This window comes from Balaenoptera physalus, assembly GCF_965194825.1.
Source record: "Balaenoptera physalus genome assembly, chromosome: 17".
Classification (NCBI taxonomy): domain Eukaryota; kingdom Metazoa; phylum Chordata; class Mammalia; order Artiodactyla; family Balaenopteridae; genus Balaenoptera; species Balaenoptera physalus.
Genome location: NC_138895.1, coordinates 28,585,900 through 28,604,279, shown reverse-complemented (window position 1 = coordinate 28,604,279; position 18,380 = coordinate 28,585,900). Strand labels below are relative to the sequence as shown.

The 18,380-nt window shown below is 35.8% G+C and overlaps 1 protein-coding gene across 13 annotated transcripts in view; it reads right to left on the bottom strand.

Moving 5' to 3' along the window:
• Positions 1-18,380, bottom strand: part of RALYL (RALY RNA binding protein like) — an 881,748-nt gene that overhangs the window by 74,315 nt on the left and 789,053 nt on the right. For 11 of the 13 annotated variants that reach the window (XM_082434029.1, XM_082434030.1, XM_082434019.1 and 8 more), the window contains one exon: positions 409-10,419. The exons of 1 other annotated variant lie outside the window; for it this stretch is intronic. In XM_082434029.1, coding sequence (XP_082290155.1) covers positions 10,208-10,419 — 212 coding nt within the window. In that variant the 3' untranslated portion in view covers positions 409-10,207. Of the gene's footprint in view, positions 1-408; positions 10,420-18,380 lie in introns of those variants that run through there. One more of the 13 variants, XM_082434024.1, reaches the window with a different exon arrangement.

The window sequence follows — 18,380 nt, the reverse complement described above, 5'->3', positions numbered from 1 at the left end:
CTTTATGTGATTCCCCACTTGTAATCTACATCTTTTATATTGGTCTTATCATAATACAGGGCTTTGTATGTTTTGTCTGTAGCTTTTATCCTCAGGTAATTGATAGCCTTCTTTTTTTATTTTATTTTATTTTTTTTGCTCTTTTTCCTTTTTATTTACTTTTTAAAATAATTAATTATTTAATTATTTTTATACAGCAGGTTCTTATTAATCATCCATTTTATACACATTAGTGTATACATGTCAATCCCAAACTCCCAATTCATCCCACCACCACCAACCCCTGCCACTTTCTCCCCTTGGTGTCCATAAGTTTGTTCTCTACATGTGTGTCTCAATTTGTGCCCTGCAAACTGGTTCATCTGTAACATTTTTCTAGGTTCCACATATATGCGTTAATATACGATATTTGTTTTTCTCTTTCTGACTTATTTCACTCTGTATGACAATCTCTAGATCCATCCACGTCTCTAAAAATGACCCAATTTCGTTCCTTTTTATGGCTGTGTAATATTCCAGTGTATATATGTACAACATCTTCTTTATCCATTCGTCCGTCAATGGGCATTTAGGTTGCTTCCATGACCTGGTTATTGTAAATAGTGCTGCAATGAACATTGGGGTGCATGTGTCTTTTTGAATTATGGTTTTCTCTGGGTTTATGCCCAGTAGTGGGATTGTTGGGTCATATGGTAATTTTATTTTTAGTTTTTTAAGGAACCTCTATACTGTTCTCCATAGTGGCTGTATCAATTTACATTCCCACCAACAGTGGAAGAGGGTTCCCTTTTCTCCACACCCTCTCCAGCATTTGTTGTTTTTAGATATTCTGATGATGCCCATTCTAACAGGTGTGAGGTGACACCCCATTGTACTTTTGATTTGCATTTCTCTAATAATTAGTGATGTTGAGCAGCTTTTCATGTGCTTCTTGGCCATCTGTATGTCTTCTTTGGAGAAATGTCTATTTAAGTCTGCTGCCCATTTTTGGATTGGGTTGTTTGTTTTTTTAATATTGAGCTGCATGAGCTATTTATGTATTTTGGAGATTAATCCTTTGTCTCTTGAATCATTTGCAAATATTTTCTCTCATTCTGAGGGTTGTCTTTCATTTTGTTTGTAGTTTCCTTTGCTTTGCAAAAGCTTTTTAAGTTTCATTAGGTCCCATTTGTTTATTTTTGTTTTTATTTCCATTACCTTAGGAGGTAAAAAAATCTCTTGCTGTGATTTATGTCAAAGAGTGTTTGTCCTATGTTTTCCTCTAAGAGTTTTATAGTGTCTGGTCTTACATTTAAGTCTCTAATCCATTTTGAGTTTATTTTTGTGTATGGTGTTATGGAGTGCTCTAATTTCATTCTTTTACATGTAGTTGTCCATTTTTCCCAGCACCACTTATTGAAGAGACTGCCTTTTCTCCATTGTATATCCTTGCCTCTTATGTCATAGATTAGTTGACCATAGGTGCATGGGTTTATCTCTGGGCTTTTTATCTTGTTCCATTGATCTATATTTCTGTTTTTTTGCCAGTACCATATTGTCCTGATTAGTGTAGCTTTGTAGTATAGTCTGAAGTCAGGGAGTCTGATTCCTCCAGCTCCACTTTTTTTCCCCTCAAGATTGCTTTGGCTATTCAGGGTCTTTTTTGTCTCCATACAAACTTTAAGATTTTTTGTTTAGTTCTGTAAAAAGTGCCATTGATAATTTGAAAAGCATTGCATTGAATCTGTAGATTGCTTTGGGTAATACAGTCATTTTCACAATATTGATTCTTCCAATCCAAGGACATGGTATATCTCTCCACCTGTTGGTATCATCTTTAATTTCTTTCATCAGTGTCTTATAGTTTTCTGCATACAGTTCTTTTGTCTCCCTAGGTAGGTTTATTCTGAGGTATTTTATTCTTTTGGTTGCAATGGTAAATGGCAGTGTTTCCTTAATTTCACTTTCAGATTTTTCATCATTAGTGTATATGAATGCAAGAGATTTCTGTGCATTAATTTTTTATCCTGCTACTTTACCAAATTCATTGATTAGCTCTAGTAGTTTTCTGGTGGCATCTTTAGGATTCTGTATGTATAGTATCATGTCATCTGCAAACAGTGACAGTTTTACTTCTTCTTTTCCAATTTGTATTCTTTTTATTTCTTTTCCTTCTCTGATTGCTGTGGCTGGAATTCCAAAACTATGTTGAATAATAGCTGTGAGAGTGGACATCCTTGTTTCCTGATCTTAGAGGAAATGTTTTCAGTTTGCTGTGGGTTTGTCATATATGGCCTTTATTATGTTGAGGTAGGTTCCCTCTATGCCCACTTTCTGGAGAGTATTTATCATAAATGGGTGTTGAATTGTGTCAAAAGTTTTTTCTGCATCTACTGAGGTTATCATATGGTTTTTATCCTTCAATTTGTTAATATTGTGTATCACATTGATTAATTTGCATATATTGAAGAATCCTTGCATCCCTGGGATGAATCACATTTGGTCATAATGTATGATCCTTTTAATGTGTTGTTGGTTTCTGATTGCTAGTATTTTGTTGAGGATTTTTGCATCTATATTCATCAGTGATATTGGTCTGTAATTTTCTTTTTTTGTAGTATCTTTGTCTGGTTTTGGTATCAGGGTGATGGTGACCTCATAGAATGAGTTTGTGAGTGTTCCTTCCTTTGAAATTTTTGGGAAGAATTTGAGAAGGATGGGTGTTAGCTGTTCTCTAAATGTTTGATAGAATTCACCTGTGAAGCCATCTCATCCTAGGCTTTTGTTTGTTGGAAGATTTTTAATCATAGTTTCAATTTCATTACTTGTGAGTGGTCTGTTCATATTTTCTAATTCTTCCTGGTTCAGTCTTGGAAGTATATACCTTTCTACGAATTTGTCCATTTCTTCCAAGTTGTCCATTTTATTGGCATAGAGTTGCTTGTAATAGTCTCTTAGGATGCTTTGTATTTCTGTGGTGTCTGTTGTAACTTCTCCTTTCTCATTTCTAATTTTATTGATTTGAGTCCTCTCCCTCTTTTTCTTGATAAGTCTGGCTAATGGTTTATCAATTTTGTTTATCTTCTCAAGGAACCAGCTTTTAGTTCTATTGATCTTTGCTCTTGTTTGTTTCTATTTCATTTAACTCTGCTCTGATCTTTATGATTTCTTTCCTTCTGCTAACTTTGGGTTTTGTTTGTTTTTCTTTCTCTAGTTCCTATAGGTGTAAGCTTAGATTGTTTATTTGAGATTTTTCTTGTTTCTTGAGGTAGGATTGTATAGCTATAAACTTCCCTCTTAAAACTGCTTTTGCTGCATCCTATAGGTTTTTGATTGTTGTGTTTTTTTGTCATTTGTCTCTAGGTATTTTTTATTTCCTCTTTGATTTCTTCAGTGATGTCTTGGTTATTTAGTAACGTATTGTTTAACCTCCATGTGTTTGTGTTTTTTACGTTTTTTTCCCTGTAATTGATTTCTAATCTCATAGCGTTGTGGTCAGAAAAGATGCTTGATATGATTTTAATTTTCTTAAATTTACTGATGCTTGATTTGTGACCCAAGATGTGATCTATCTTGGAGAATGATGCATGCACACTTGAGAAGAAAGTGTAATCTGCTGTTTTTGGTTGGAATGGCCTATAAATATCAATTAAATCTATCTGGTCTCTTGTGTCATTTAAAGCTTGTGTTTCCTTATTAATTTTCATTTTGGATGATGTATCCATCAGTGTAAGTGAGGTGTTAAAGTTCCCCACTATTATTGTGTTACTGTCGATTTCCTCTTTTATAGCTGTTAGCAGTTGCCTTATATATTGAGGTGCTTCTATGTTGGGTGCATATATATTTATGATTGTTTTATGTTATTCTTGGATTGATCCATTGATCATTATGTAGTGTCCTTCCTTGTCTCATGTAACATTCTTTATTTTATAGTCTATTTTATCTGATATGAGTATTGCTACTACAGCTTTCTATTGATTTTCATCTTTTTCCATCCCCTCACTTTCAGTCTGTATGTGTCCCTAGGTCCGAAGCAGGTCTATTGCAGACAGCATATATATGGGTTTTATTTTCGTATCCATTCAGCAAGCCTGTGTCTTTTGGTTGGGGCATATAATCCATCCACGTTTAAGGTAATTATCGATATGTATGTTCCTATGACTATTTTCTTAATTGTTCTGTGTTTCTTTTTGTAGGTCCTTTTCTCCTCTTGTGTTTCCCACTTAGAGAAGTCCCTTTAGCATTTGTTGTAAAGCTGGTTTGGTGGTGCTGAATTCTCTTAGCTTTTGCTTGTCTGTAAAGTGTTTGATTTCTCCATCGAATCTGAATGAGATCCTTGCTGGGTAGAGTAATCTTGGTTATAGGTTCCTCCCTTTCATCACTTTAAGTATATCATGCCACTCCCTTCTGCCTTGTAGAGTTTCTGCTGAGAAATCAGTTGTTAATCTTATGGGAGGTCCTTGTTTTTTATTTGTCATTTTTCCCATGTTGGTTTCAATAATTTTTCTTTGTCTTTAATTTTTTGCCAGTTTGATTACTATGTGTCTCAGCGTGCTTCTCCTTGGGTTTTTCCTGTATGAGACTCTGTGCTTCCTGGACTTGGTTGGCTATTTCTTTTCCCATGTTAAGGAAGTTTTCGACTGTAATCTCTTCAAATATTTTCTCTGGTCCTTTCTCTCTCTCTTCTTTTTCTGGGACCCCTATAATGTGAATGTTGTTGTGTTTAATGTTGTTCCAGAGGTCTCTTAGGCTGTCTTTATTTCTTTTCATTCTTTTTTCTTTATTCTGTTCCTCAGCAGTGAATTCCACCATTTTGTCTTCCAGGTCACTTATCCATTCTTCTGCCTCTGTTATTCTGCTATTGATTCCTTTTAGTGTATTTTTCATTTCAGTTATTGTATTGTTCATCTCTGTTTGTTTGTTCTTTAATTTTTCTAGATCTTTGTTAAACATTTCTTGCATCTTCTCAATCTTTTCTTCCATTCTTTTTCCGAGGTCGTGGATCGTCTTCATTACCATTATTCTGAATTCTTTTTCTGGAAATTTGCCTATCTCACTTCATTTAGTTGTTTTTCTGAGGTTTTATCTTGTTCTTTCATCTGGTACACAGCCCTCTGCCTTTTCACCTTGTCTATCTTTCTGTGAATGTGGTTTTTGTTTCACAGGCTGCAGGATTGTAGTTCATCTTGCTTCTGCTGTTTGCCCTCTGGTGGATGAAACTAAGAGCTTGTGCAAGTTTCCTGGTGGGAGGGATTGGTGGTGGGTACAGCTGGCTGTTGCTCTGTTGGGCAAAGCTCAGTAAAAGTTTAATCCTCTTGTCTGCTGATGGGTGGGGCTGGGTTTCCTCCCTCTTGGTTGTTTGGCCTGAGGCAGTCCAACACCAGAGCCTACCCGGGCTCTTTGATGTGGCTAATGGTGGGCTCTGGGCGGGCTCACACCAAAGGTACTTCCCAGAACTTCTGCTGCCAGTGTCCTTGTCCTCACAGTGAGACAGAGTCACCCCCCAGCTCTTCAGGAGACCCACCAACCCTAGCAAGTAGGTCTGCTTCAGTTTCCTATGGGGTCACTGCTCTTTCCCCTGGGTCCCAATCACATACTACTTTGTGTGTGCCCTCCACGAGTGGAGTCTCTGTTTCCCTCAGTCCTGTTGAAGTCCTGTAATCAAATCCCATTAACCTTCAAAGTCTGATTCTCTAGGAATTCCTCCTCCTGTTGCCAGACACCCATGTTCAGAAACCTGACGTGGGGCTCAGAACCTTCACTCCAGTGGGTGGACTTCTGTGGTACAAGTGTTTGTGAGTCACCCACCCAGCAGTTATGGGATTTGATTTTATTGTGATTGCGCCCCTCCTACCATCTCATTGTGGCTTGTCCTTTGCCTTTGGATGTGGGGTATCTTTTTTGTTGAGTTGCAGTGTCTTCCTGTCAATGATTGTTCAGCAGTTAGTTGTGATTCTGGTGTTCTCACAAGAGGGAGTGAGAGCACGTCCTTCTACTCTGCCATCTTGAACCAATTCGAGTTCTTGATAGCCTTCTTGATGGAAAAAATATGATTTCCTTCTTTATTCCCATAGCAAAAATCTGATTAGTGGTCAATCAATAAATATTTGCTAATGGATTTATTCGGAAATGAGTATGGTAACAGTTTGATAGTGCATGTATAATGTGTCAATATAGAGTTCAATTTTAAATATATTCAAGTCTTAATTTATAGGCACTAATGAAATACATAGGCATAGATTATTATAGAATCACAGATTTTTAGCCCTGGCGCACTTCTTATAAATTATGAAGTACAAGTATATTATTTTTTACATGAGGAAATCAGTCTTCTCTAAGGCACTAAGCTACTTGAGAAAAAGAACCATTTACTTAAACATTTCATTTTACACATAAAGCAATAGTTTTAGTTATCTGTACAATTTTTGTAGCACCTGATTCACACACAGTAGGCACCTGAACATCAGTTGAATGGATTGCTTAATGGAAATCGATTTCACTAATTGGATATTTAGATCTAGGCAATGTATGGAGCAGCTTCCCACATGCTCCATAAGGGGTGCCACCACTTATGGCTGTCCCACTATCACATTTTGCTGGATCTCCTTTGCTTCAGATACAAGTTTTGTTTCCCATTCATTTCAGATTTTCTTTGAGCAGCTGACTGAGCACGTGGATGCCAGTTCTTCTTTTTGGTTCCTACTGTATGTGCTAAAGACCTAATTATACTGTATCCTTGCTGAATCTGTAATCATACCCACTCTTCAAAAAGAAAAGATTTGTGTTTTTACTTTCCTTTTCAGGAACCAAGTATGATTTGGTTCATGTGGTCTGGAAAAGAGAAAATAGTAGACACCAGAACAGGGAATTTTCTCTTGGCCAATCACTGGGGGGACTCCCCCGTCTCCATTTAGACTGCAGGGACTGAGGGCTACACTCACCCTCACTCATTGTTTTCCAAGTTTTAGAAATGAAATGAGATACTAGAGATAGTATCCTTACCTCTCATTAGCTAAACCCCCAATTATAATGCAGGAGTTGAGGGAGAAAACCTGAGAACCTCCAAGCAGCAATAGTTCTAATCAGTTACTTTCTGTGTGTTTAGAACATAAACCAAACACCAGGGTTTGGCTTTGTTCCCTTGGCTGCATGCTCAACCCTTGCTCTTTCAGACATGGTGTTCCTGGAACACAGACTCACTCAGAGGAAAGATCAAACAAAATGGATTTTAGAAATTTCTGACCTAACCTTACTATTTTGCAGATAAGAAAGTTGAGACTCAGAGAAGTTATGTTTAAGGTGGATAGATTGGATTGGATAGTGACAGATCTGGGACTAAAATGGGCCTTGCTATCTCTTTCATGACAGCTGACTTTTCATAGCTGTCTTACTCTTGTACTTCTATCTGATATTTGGAGTGATTTCATGCACATGTAGATGAGCCATCTTGCATCTGAGCCTCTCAGTTCATTGATTTCTTCATATATAGTGACTTTTCTTCTGATCCCACTTCCATCACCCCCTCCCATGGATTTTCTCATCACCTAACTGTCACTCCTCTGAAATATCTCAGTCTCTGAGTACAACCATTGCTTTTATCTTATTCATTTCCTTTCCTTTCCTCTGGTCCTTAATGGTATAGGGACTTCTATTCCCTTTATGCCTCTGTTTTCTCCTTCTCAGCCCCCTCCTATGTTCCCCTCCTTCCCTGCTCAACAGTGGTTCTCAAAGAGAACCCCAGACTGGCAGCATCAACATGACTTGGGAACCCATTAGAAATGTGAATTCCCAGACACACTCAGCATACTGAATCAGAAACTCTTGGAATGGGACACAGCAATATGTGTTTTAGCCATCTGGAATGGGTTAACAAACTCCAGGTTATTCTGATACACCTTAAAGCTTGCAAACTACTACTCTTTAATTCTGGGTCTCTAGCCTCAACTGGCTATGGACACTAACCATCAATCTTTATATGTTTTCCAAATTAGTGATCTTCTATGTTTTCCATACTTGCTTCTTCAAATCTTCTCCTTTCTCCTTAAATCTGTGACAATGCCCATCTCTCCTCACTCTCCAGAGATTATCACCCTCTGACTTACAGTTCGTGCTTGAATTCCCTCAACACCTGCCACCAAATCCTCAGACTTACTACAGTTTGTTGCAATGAAAGAGTCCCTCTTCATGTCAAAGGCCAGCCTATACATACACCTGTGTCCTAAATTCCTTTCCTGTCAGCACTGGGGACTTTCTTTCTCCTCAGCAAGTTCTCTCTCTCTCTCCTGGCATCTTCCATCCAATTTTAATTTAAATTCACGCACTTAGGGATTTTGATTCTAAGTGTGATAAAAGCATTGTAGGGTTTTAAGCAAGGGAGTAGCATTACCTGGTATACAGTTTAAAAAGATTTTTATCCTCCTTGTGTGGAGAATGGATTGCATGGGCTGAAGCAAAAAAGTCAGTTTAGCTGTAGTGGAGATGTAACTAGCTTTGGGCTATGATTTGGAGGTAGAATGAATGGGGGAATGTGGAGCGAATCAAAGGTAATCGTCGTCTTTTTGGTTTTTAACAACTGTGTGGATAATGATGTTGTTTACCAGAAAGAGGAAGGCTGGAAAGTAATAAGATGGCTGGAAAAAATCAAGAATGTTTCTGGCATGTTAAGTTTCAATTTTTTATTGAACATCTTTGAGGAGAGAGGCATCTACTTGAGTCTAGAATTCCAGGAAGAGATGAAAAGTAGAAATATAGATTTAGGAATCTTTGACCTATAAATAATACTCAAAGCTCTGGTGTCTGATGAAGTTACCTTGTGAAAGTGTGTAGAAAGAGAAGGTGGCCCATGACAAAGCCCTGGGCTATTCCATTATTTAGTGGGAATATGGAGGGACTGTTTCTAGCACGGGTGAATGAGAATGAACAACTAGTATTCAGAGAAATTCTCCTAACCAGTTTTCAGCCAAATTCTGCTGATAGGTTAATTAAAATAAGAACGGAGAGGCAACCATAGGTAATGGCAACATGGAGGCTTTCAGAGACCTCAACAAAAGCAGTCACAATGAGATGGTGACAACAAAAGTCTGATTAGAATGGCTTGAGGAACTTATGCTGTTGGATTAAAGTCCTGCCTAAGGAGAAGTTGAGAAACTTGTTAGTCTTTCATTCTAGTCCCTGATCAACAGACTCTAGAAAGCAAAACAGTTCTAAAAATAGGTACTCAAGTCCTTCAAACTGAGGCAGACTTTTGTAAAAATAAGGGTGGTTGTTAAAGACTCATATCTGAAAAGTTTAAATAAAGGTACCATGCAATTTAAACAGAACTGGACTGTTAAAAATCAATATAGAATTCCATAAATGAAACTAGGGATAGGGTAGTTACCATGCCAAAACAACAACCACGACAAAATCAGTTAAATAACAGTAGGTATTAAAACAAATTGGAATCTGATATTACCTAGGATAAGTCAAGTTTAATGCAATCAGTCCATAGATACTTGAGAGCTGGCAACACACACACACATACACACACATTTGCCTTATTCTTATTAGTCAGTCCCTTTAAGATAGTATATTTAATTTCATGACTGATAAAATATGAGGAGTAGCATTCTCATCAGCATATATTTACCAAGTCCTGGTGTGTTTATACCGGAAAGAACATCTGGAAATGAGCAGTATAATGATTACAACATTGGGAAAACAAAACATGTAAAGAATCAAGTCTCGGTCAAATCCGCAACTCATAAAAACTGGTTATCAAGCAGCACAGGCACTGAAGATGATAAACTGGTTATACACCGAAGGATCATCTTAGCAGAGTGTACAAAGGGCTGTTGGCCATATAACTAATATAATTATCATCAGTGAGTGACACTACTAAATAAGAGGGGAGCCATGTATCATCCAATAAATGGTTGTTTTATTACCAGGATATTATACCCATGTACAGTTCATGTGTAGCTGCACAAACACAAGATTCCTTTCATGATGAAGCATTTGAGAAAAAGAATCTTTCATATGAGGCTGTAAATATACCTAATCTCATATATAATATTCCTGTTCATTCATTTATTCCCTCATATTTTAAATTAGCAAAAATATATTGAGCACTTATTATGTGCAAAGCACTGTCTGAGGTTGCCTTAAATATATGCATGTAAGAAAGAAATAAGCCCCCAATAATTAATCTATATTTTAGAATGAATGAGTCACTGACATGCTGGTACTATTACCAAAGGTGTGTGGACACCAAATGTTTAGTTCCTACCAGCTCATGACCCCCATCTTCATCGAAGTCCTCCTCTATCCCATCAGTCATCTCTTCTCCATCGGCATCTGGCCCTCCTTCAGCAGGCTCCTCTGTAGAGTGGTCTGCATTCTCTGACACACATTCATCTTGGATCAGCTCTATACTCTCTTCCAATTGCTTCTTCTGAGCTTCTGGTGGGGGGGAAAAAGCAAATGACTACTACTTTGGGTTGCTCATGAGCCATTTGGATAAACCATGAAAAAACAGCCTATGAATGGGTAAACTCTGTACTATTAAGTGTGTGAGGAAGATAAAGTAATATTACATTAAGGTTGAATTTATTCAGTCATGTAAATTATGTTCATATATCTGTGTATTTACATGTAAGCATATTATTTTTTAACAGAATTAGCAAAAAATTGGGGAATGCAGATGGTACTTGTATATAAAGAAACAAAGATTTACATAAACAGATTGATCTTTCTGGTTATATATAGTCCTTTCTGATAAGGATGTTCTCTCTAAGGAGAAAATACAGCAAAAAAAAAAAAAAAAAAGAAAAGAAAAGAAAAGAAAATCAGCTAAAACATAGAATTTGTTCACTCAAGGAAGGAAGACGAAGAAATCTCTCACTGACAAGTTCAAACCTAAGTGAAGAAGACAAAAACTCACTGAAGAAAAAAGTACAAAAGCAGATATGTTGGCTGTCAACAACATGTCCATGTGAACAATCCTTTGATATTTTACTCTAAATTCTGTTGGTAGATGTGGTTAACCACAAGGGTTAAAAATAAAATTCTGGTGTAAGAGAGCCTGCGTTCAATGTCGAGCTTCATCATTTACAAGCTTTGAGATGCTGAAATGATAAACCCTCCTTGTGCCTCAGTTTTCTCATCCACACAATTAGGATAGATAGATTTTAACTTTCAGGGCCTAGAGTAGTAAATCAAAGTGTTTAGTTTAGTGATTTGCAAATAGTAAGTGCTCAACAAATGAAGCTACATTCTACATTAACAGAATTCCCTCTAATGCCAGGGTGTGCGCATTTCGTTCACAGAAATTTGCCCAAATGGGAATTATGCTGACAACATAATAATTATTTCCCCTAGTGGTTGGTTTTCTTCTCTTGTGAAAATACCAAGAAGCACTGGGTATTGAATAAATGAGATTATCTTATGTACCTCCTTCTCTTATTCCCATGTGTACATGACTATGTCAAAAGCTGTGTGCTTTTCACACTCATTTTGATTATTATTATTTTATCAGATGATTATCCCATTATTCGAGTTTTAAAAGATGTTGCACTTCGAGTTTATTTATTTATATTTTACAGCAATAAGGATAGTTTATAGAGCCAAAATATTTTGGGGTATTCATTCTTGGTCTTTTTTGTAATGTGAGTTAAAAGGAAAATAAGCATTGTTATATACATTTTGACTCAGCACAAATCTTTTCAAACATAACTAATATGTAAATCAATAAATGGATAAACGTTATGTATAAGTAAACAGATATTCTCTCCTATAAATTGTTTGAAATTGTAATAATAGTTACTTATATAAATACAGGCATAACTCCAAGGAGATATTGCGGGTTCAGGGTTCAGTTCCAGACCACTTTTTTTCTGTTCTTTGCTGTACACCTGAAACTAACACAATATTGTAAATCAACTATATTTTAATTTAAAAAAAAGCTGTGATGGGCAGACTAGTGAGAGCACTGAAAAGTTTGGAATCCTTTGATATTAATCATGGCTTATGCTCCACCCTGTTGCCTCTGTATCACTGATCCTGGAAGACACATGGATTTGGCTACTCTAGTTTGATCTTCCACTCTTTCTCCTAAAAGAGGTTTTTGTACTTATCACCGGACCCCCTCACTTCTAGCCACTCTGGGTCACTACGTTGGTGGTTCAAATGCTCTCAAGTCCTGGTGTTGGTATTTTAAGAAAGAAAAAGGAATGAAGCTCTGGGATTGGATAATTATTATTCTATTTAAAAAGTCCCTAATATTACAACTTTTCCTAAAGTCAAACTTTCTCAATTTTTAGTCATTGTGTTTATTCTTTTGTTATAACACACAAATGGGCTTCTGGTTAAAATTCACATTTTATTGGAAATTCATTTGGTCTGGCATATCTATTTCTTCTCTAATGACTTCAGAAATATATGTTCTCTAAGAACCGTCACTTTTTGATGTTGAAAGTTATATTGTTTCTTTTTTTTTTTCTCTAGAAAATCTCTGGTCCTAAAAGTGTAATGGATTTTCAGAGAATGTATGTAGGACCAGATCTCGGAGTTGTGTAGTCCTCATTTGGCTTTGTGTAACAATTTGCTTCAGTTATCTTTGGAATCCAAGTTGACTTTCCTGATCTTCTTAGTTGAATACAATCCCTCCTCCTTTGATCACCAAAACGTGGATCAGATAGTTCTGTTGTTGTCTTCTCCTTTTCTCATTAGTGTTTAAGCTTTCTTGAAACTTGAGCTATTGCCTCAAAAGGTCATTATCACACTCTAAGGGGATAATGAAGATATCAATCTTTTATAAAGTGAAAAGTGCAATACTAGTCAGTTATCAAGAAATATTTTGATGTTCTCTGTACCCCTCATTGAACGTCTTATACAGAGAAGAGATAAGGTATTAGAGAGAATATAGGATTTGAGATCCACACTTTTGTTAATTACTAGTTCTATTAACCGTAATTTTCTTTTCTAAAAAATGAGCATAAAGATGACATCTTTCAGAAGGCTACAGTATGCTCAAATGAGGAAAAAGAGGTGAATGCGTTTTTTAAACTATAAAGGGCACACAAACATGTTCTCTTAAGAGGTTCAAAATAGTTCTTGAGTTGAATCTATATTGATTACTTGATTGCTACAGATAAGTTGTCCATATCAAAATAATTCATCACTACTGATCATTAAGAATCATATATTACAAAGACAATTTTGGCTTTGACCTGGTCCCTTAATTTCTGTTTAGACAGACATAGTGTTTTAAGTTACTCTGTTTTGTGTATTAATATACAACATACCTGTAATTCCTCTGATGACCTATTTCAAAGGCAGTTGTGTATTAATATAGTTCATTGCAAAAACATCCTATAACATCCTCATTCATCCATTCATTAATTTGAAAGCTAGATGCATGGAAGACGTTATCTGGGTTGAGAAAAAAAGCTTAATTATAATGGCAATTGATTCATAGGAGTTTAACAGAAATACAGTCTGTGCTTTAGTAATGTGGCCACCATAGATTTTTGTCATTATCTCAATGGGAAATGTTATAATCACTAAGCAGTTAAAGAGTTCATGAAAAAAATCACACATGAAAGCATATCTTGTTTATAAAACTGTTGGTTCACAGTTTACCAAGCAGTTTTGATCCAGTTATTATCTTGTTGAAATAGAAAGAAACAAAGCAACTTGTTCTATTTTTATGAATAATTATCTAATTCTACTTCTATTAGAAATGAGTAGTTTATTAGTAGTTGTTAGTTTTTTTAGTTTATTCTTAACTTCATAACAGTCTCCTTATCTGCATAATTCTTTTTCTACTTCTCACTTTTACTTTTTATTGTGAGTGTGTGTGTGCGTGTGTGTGCACACACACGTGCATGCATTTATGTCTCTAGTACTGAAGCTTTTTTGGGGCAGAAACCTTTTTATACGTTTTTGTATCCCTGGTGGCTCAGAGGATTACATGTAAATTAAATATTTGTTGAATATATTCATGAATTTTTGTGGAACTAAAAAGTGAAAATAAATGTCTGGGTATCAAATTCTTTATATAGAGTCACAGTGATTTTTGAATTTGGCACCATGGTAGCAAAAATACAAATTCAAAGAACCTAAAAGAAACCTCCTTGAAACATTCTACACAAGAGCCCCACACCACTAAGGCAAAATCAATCGTGGGATATGAGAATTTCTGAGAGGAAAATTGTTCATGTTTATAACTGACAAGTCTCCAGGAGAAAAATAAACTATGAAGTCTTCAAGTGCTTGCGGGAGGAGGGCTGCCTTTGAACACTGGCATTTTTTTGAGTCTTTGTTGACTTTTTAAGTCAGAGTGAAGGACAACCACAACATTTCTTTTGTGAGAAAAGTGAGTTAGTTTTAGATTTTTAAAAGAATATATCAGGAACCAAAAAGTTAGCAGTTTGTGCCTAAAAGATATCTCTAATATTATATAAATTATGAATTTCAACAGAAAAAAGTTTATTTTGGCTGCAAGTTAGTAAGTGCTTACAAAGTGCTGACTATGGGACATTCATTACCTTTAGGCCTTGAAATATCCTGAAGGGCAGGCTTATTTATCATTTTTCCAGAAGGAAAAATTGAGGCATACATATATTCAGTAAGGTGCCCACAGTTACTATATACAAGAGTTGAAATTACCACCTAAGGTTTTCTGACTCCATAGCCTGGGCTGCTTTCTAAAATATCTCTAGAAAAAAAAGCCTAATTTCACATACTAGCGGAGTGTTTTGAATCTCTTCAGGAGCCAGACAATTTTTTTTTTTTGAGGTTTTAATTTTTTTAAATTAAAAATTATTTTTACTGAAGTATAGTTGGTTTACAATGTTGTGTTAATTACTTCTGTGCAGCAAAAATATTCAATTATATATACATTCTATTTGTAACTATTCTTTTCCGTTATGGTTTATCATAGGTTATTGAGCATAGTTCTCTGTGTTATACAGTAGGACCTTGTGGTTTATCTATCCTATATATAAAAGCCTACATCTGGTAACTCCAGCCTCCCACTCCATCCCTCCCCCAACCCCCACTCCCTTGGCAACCACCAGGCTGTTCTCTACGTCCATGATTCGGTTTCCATTTCCTAGATAGGTTCATTTGTGTCATATTTTAGATTCCATGTATAAATGATATCATATGGTATTTATCTTTCTCTTTGACTTACTTCACTTAGTATGAGAATCTCTAGTTGCACCCATGTTGCTGCAAATGGCATTATTTCATTCCTTTTAATGGCTGAGTAGTATTCCATTGTATATATGTACCACATCTTCTTTATCCATTCATCTGTTGATGGACATTTATGCTGTTTCCATGTCTTGGCTATTGCAAATAGTGCTGCTATGAACATAGGGGTGCATATATCTTTTTGAATTATAGTTTTCAAAACTATATTTCTGATGTATGCAAAGGAGTGGGATTGCTGGATAATATGCTAATTCTATTTTTAGTTTTCTGAAGAACTTCCATACTGTTTTACACAGTGGCTGCACCAACTTACATTCCTATCAACATGTAGGAGGGAAGAACCGGACAATTTTAAATTCAAGAATGAAGAAATCTGCTTAGTTAGAAGCACATGTTCAAACTAAACAATGGCTATCAAAGGAAACGAAGTGCAAGTGACAGGTAAATACTTCTGTTTAAGGGAAAACGCCTCAGGCTTTAAAAAGTCCTGAAAGGAAAGAATTTGATATAAAATTTTAATCATCATATTCAAATTTTTTTTCCCCTGTACCTCTCATTTCTATTTCAACATGTATATATGATTTAGAAGGCAAGTTAGAATTGTTGGGATTTATGTTCAAAGCATTTTTATTAAATTCAGTTTGCTGTAGAGCTATTATCATTAATATAACTTTGAAAATTGGTTGAGTTTGCAATTAAGTTTTTTGACATGCTGGCTTAATTGCTAGCTAATTGCTAGCTGTATTGTACTTAGCAGATGGTTGGAAAGAATGTTGATATAAAAACAGTCACATTATTCATCAGAGCCAGCTAGTAGCCTCAAACTATTGTTTTCACATTGCAGTACAAACTGTATTTTTAAAAAAATTCTACAATACCTGTGTATAATATGAATTTAACTCAATGATTCCAGTAAATGCCATTTAGAAAGATGCACTTATTATGGCTGGTGTCACTAACAATGACATAAATGAGCATTAGGAAAGGTATGCAGGAGGAATGCTTTTAGATTAAAATACCAGTTACATAAGTACATTCCTGGTGAAAATGACCTCAAAGTTGTTCACAAGAAGTATTCTCGATAGTTGAGGTAACCATAGATTCAATATAAATCAATTAAAAAAATTACTGAGATATTGTGTTTATTTAAATCTCACAATAATTTTAAGGAATAGATATTATTTTACCCATTTTATAAATTTTATAATGACCTTTCCAAATTTTATGCAGGTAGTAAGTTCTGGGACTAGGTCTCTAGTAGGATGTGAACCTAGTTCTGTTTGATTCCCAAGTCTGGGGCCTTGGATGTTTTAGTAGTGTAAATCTATTTGCACCAAGGAAGATGAATTAGGGAGGAACTAGAAGTGTAGATAACAGCTGAAAGTTCTTAAAAAAAAAAAAGTGACTGCAAGAGAGCAAGTGAGCGGGCTTGGGTATCAGCAGTACCATTGAGAAAATAGAAGGGATGGAGTATAAAGATGCCAAAAGCCAGATTTTGCAATACTGGCTATAGTAGTAATAGAAGATGATATCGAGGTTGGCAATGTGATTGACAGGATTTATGTAATGGTGATGTGACAGAGGCAGGGTGCAGAGAGAAGAGTATATTTAGAGGAGAAAGAGTTTAATTTTTAAAGACTATGATCGAGTTGTTATTAAGAAAGCTTTAACATTCCCCTCAGCTTGATTGCACTTTTGACAGGCTCCATTCTGATTATGGGCTCTGACCTCCTTTTTCTTACATCATTTACTTTAGAAACCTTGTACTTGTAAATTCTTTCTATGCCCCTTTGAGTTGTACATCTTTTATAACCCAGGCATGTCTTTTCAAGACCTGGAGGCTCTCCCTTTGAAATGTAATCATCAGAGAAAGATAGGACTCCTGGCTCCCAGTCTCTGTGGGCCAGTAGGAGCCTAACTTCCATGGAGTCAATCAGCAAACATGGATGGTCTCATCATATTGATCAACCTTCCTACTAACATCCTCTAATACTTTTCAGTCAGCTCACTCTTCATTTAAAAACCCTCCTACCTTTTGTTTTGGTAGAGCTGAGTTCAGTTTCCATCCCCTATTGCAATAGTTTTGACCCCTATTACAATAGTCTTGAATGAAGTCTTCCTTGCCATTTTTAACAAGTGTCCAGTGACACTTACCTGAGGGATGGCCACTGGAGCTCTCTAGGAAGTAGCTGGAAAAGTTTTGATCCATTTGCTAGAGGCAACTCAATCTCTTTTTTTTCCCCGTAAATTGAGCTTCTTTAAAACATTTAATTTTTGTAGTTAAATATTTCTACAAGACTTGTTAATGAAAACAGTAGTCTTCTCTTCCCATTTGCTTACCATTTCCAGCTCTTTAAGAGCTTTATACTCACTTAGCTGATTCTTTTAAATATGTGTCCTCTATTTCTAAATAGCATGTTTATATTGCTACTTCTTGATTAGTTTTATATGCTATCTATTAACATCACCCTTGGAAAGCTGAGGATTCAGCTTACTTCCCATCCCCACTTACTTCCCATCTCCCTCAAGAGTTATATTGTAAATTGTATTAGATCAGTTTTCAGTTTTTACATAAATTAAAAAATGTAAATGCATTGGGCAGCTAAGTTGTTAGTATATAATGAATAATTTGTTCTTTTCCAAACAATATTTGACTTTCTTTGGAATTAAAAATTGTCTTACGTTGTTTGTTTTAAACTTGGTACTTGTACTAAGTACATGTACTCCTTTCTATATGCTTAAACAAACTTACCTGTCCCTCAACCAGCTGTGTAAATCTCATCTCAACCAATTCACTTCCCCAACTATTAGCCACTGAATACATTTCATCTTCTTGAAAAAGTCTCTCCCAGAACCTTTGAACAGGTCTGATCTGTACTCATTACTTTCCAGGTCTCTTTCACAGCTCATATGCTAGAATCTTCATTATCATTATCCTGAGGATTCCTTTTGCCCTTGGATTCCCTGCTTTGGGAAAGTCATGTTATTCTGTTTCTTGGTTTAACTCCTTGTTTTGGTGAAGTATATCTTCAGTAATTGTCAGAGAAACGGTGAATTGGAGGTAAGTTTTTTAAGCCTTGTACATCTGAAAATATCTTCAATCTACCTCACTTTTTAATAGTTTGGGAATTAGGTATAGAATTGTAGGTTGCAAGAGGATGTTTTCATTGCTTTCTAACTTTTAGTGTGGCTGCTGAAAGGCC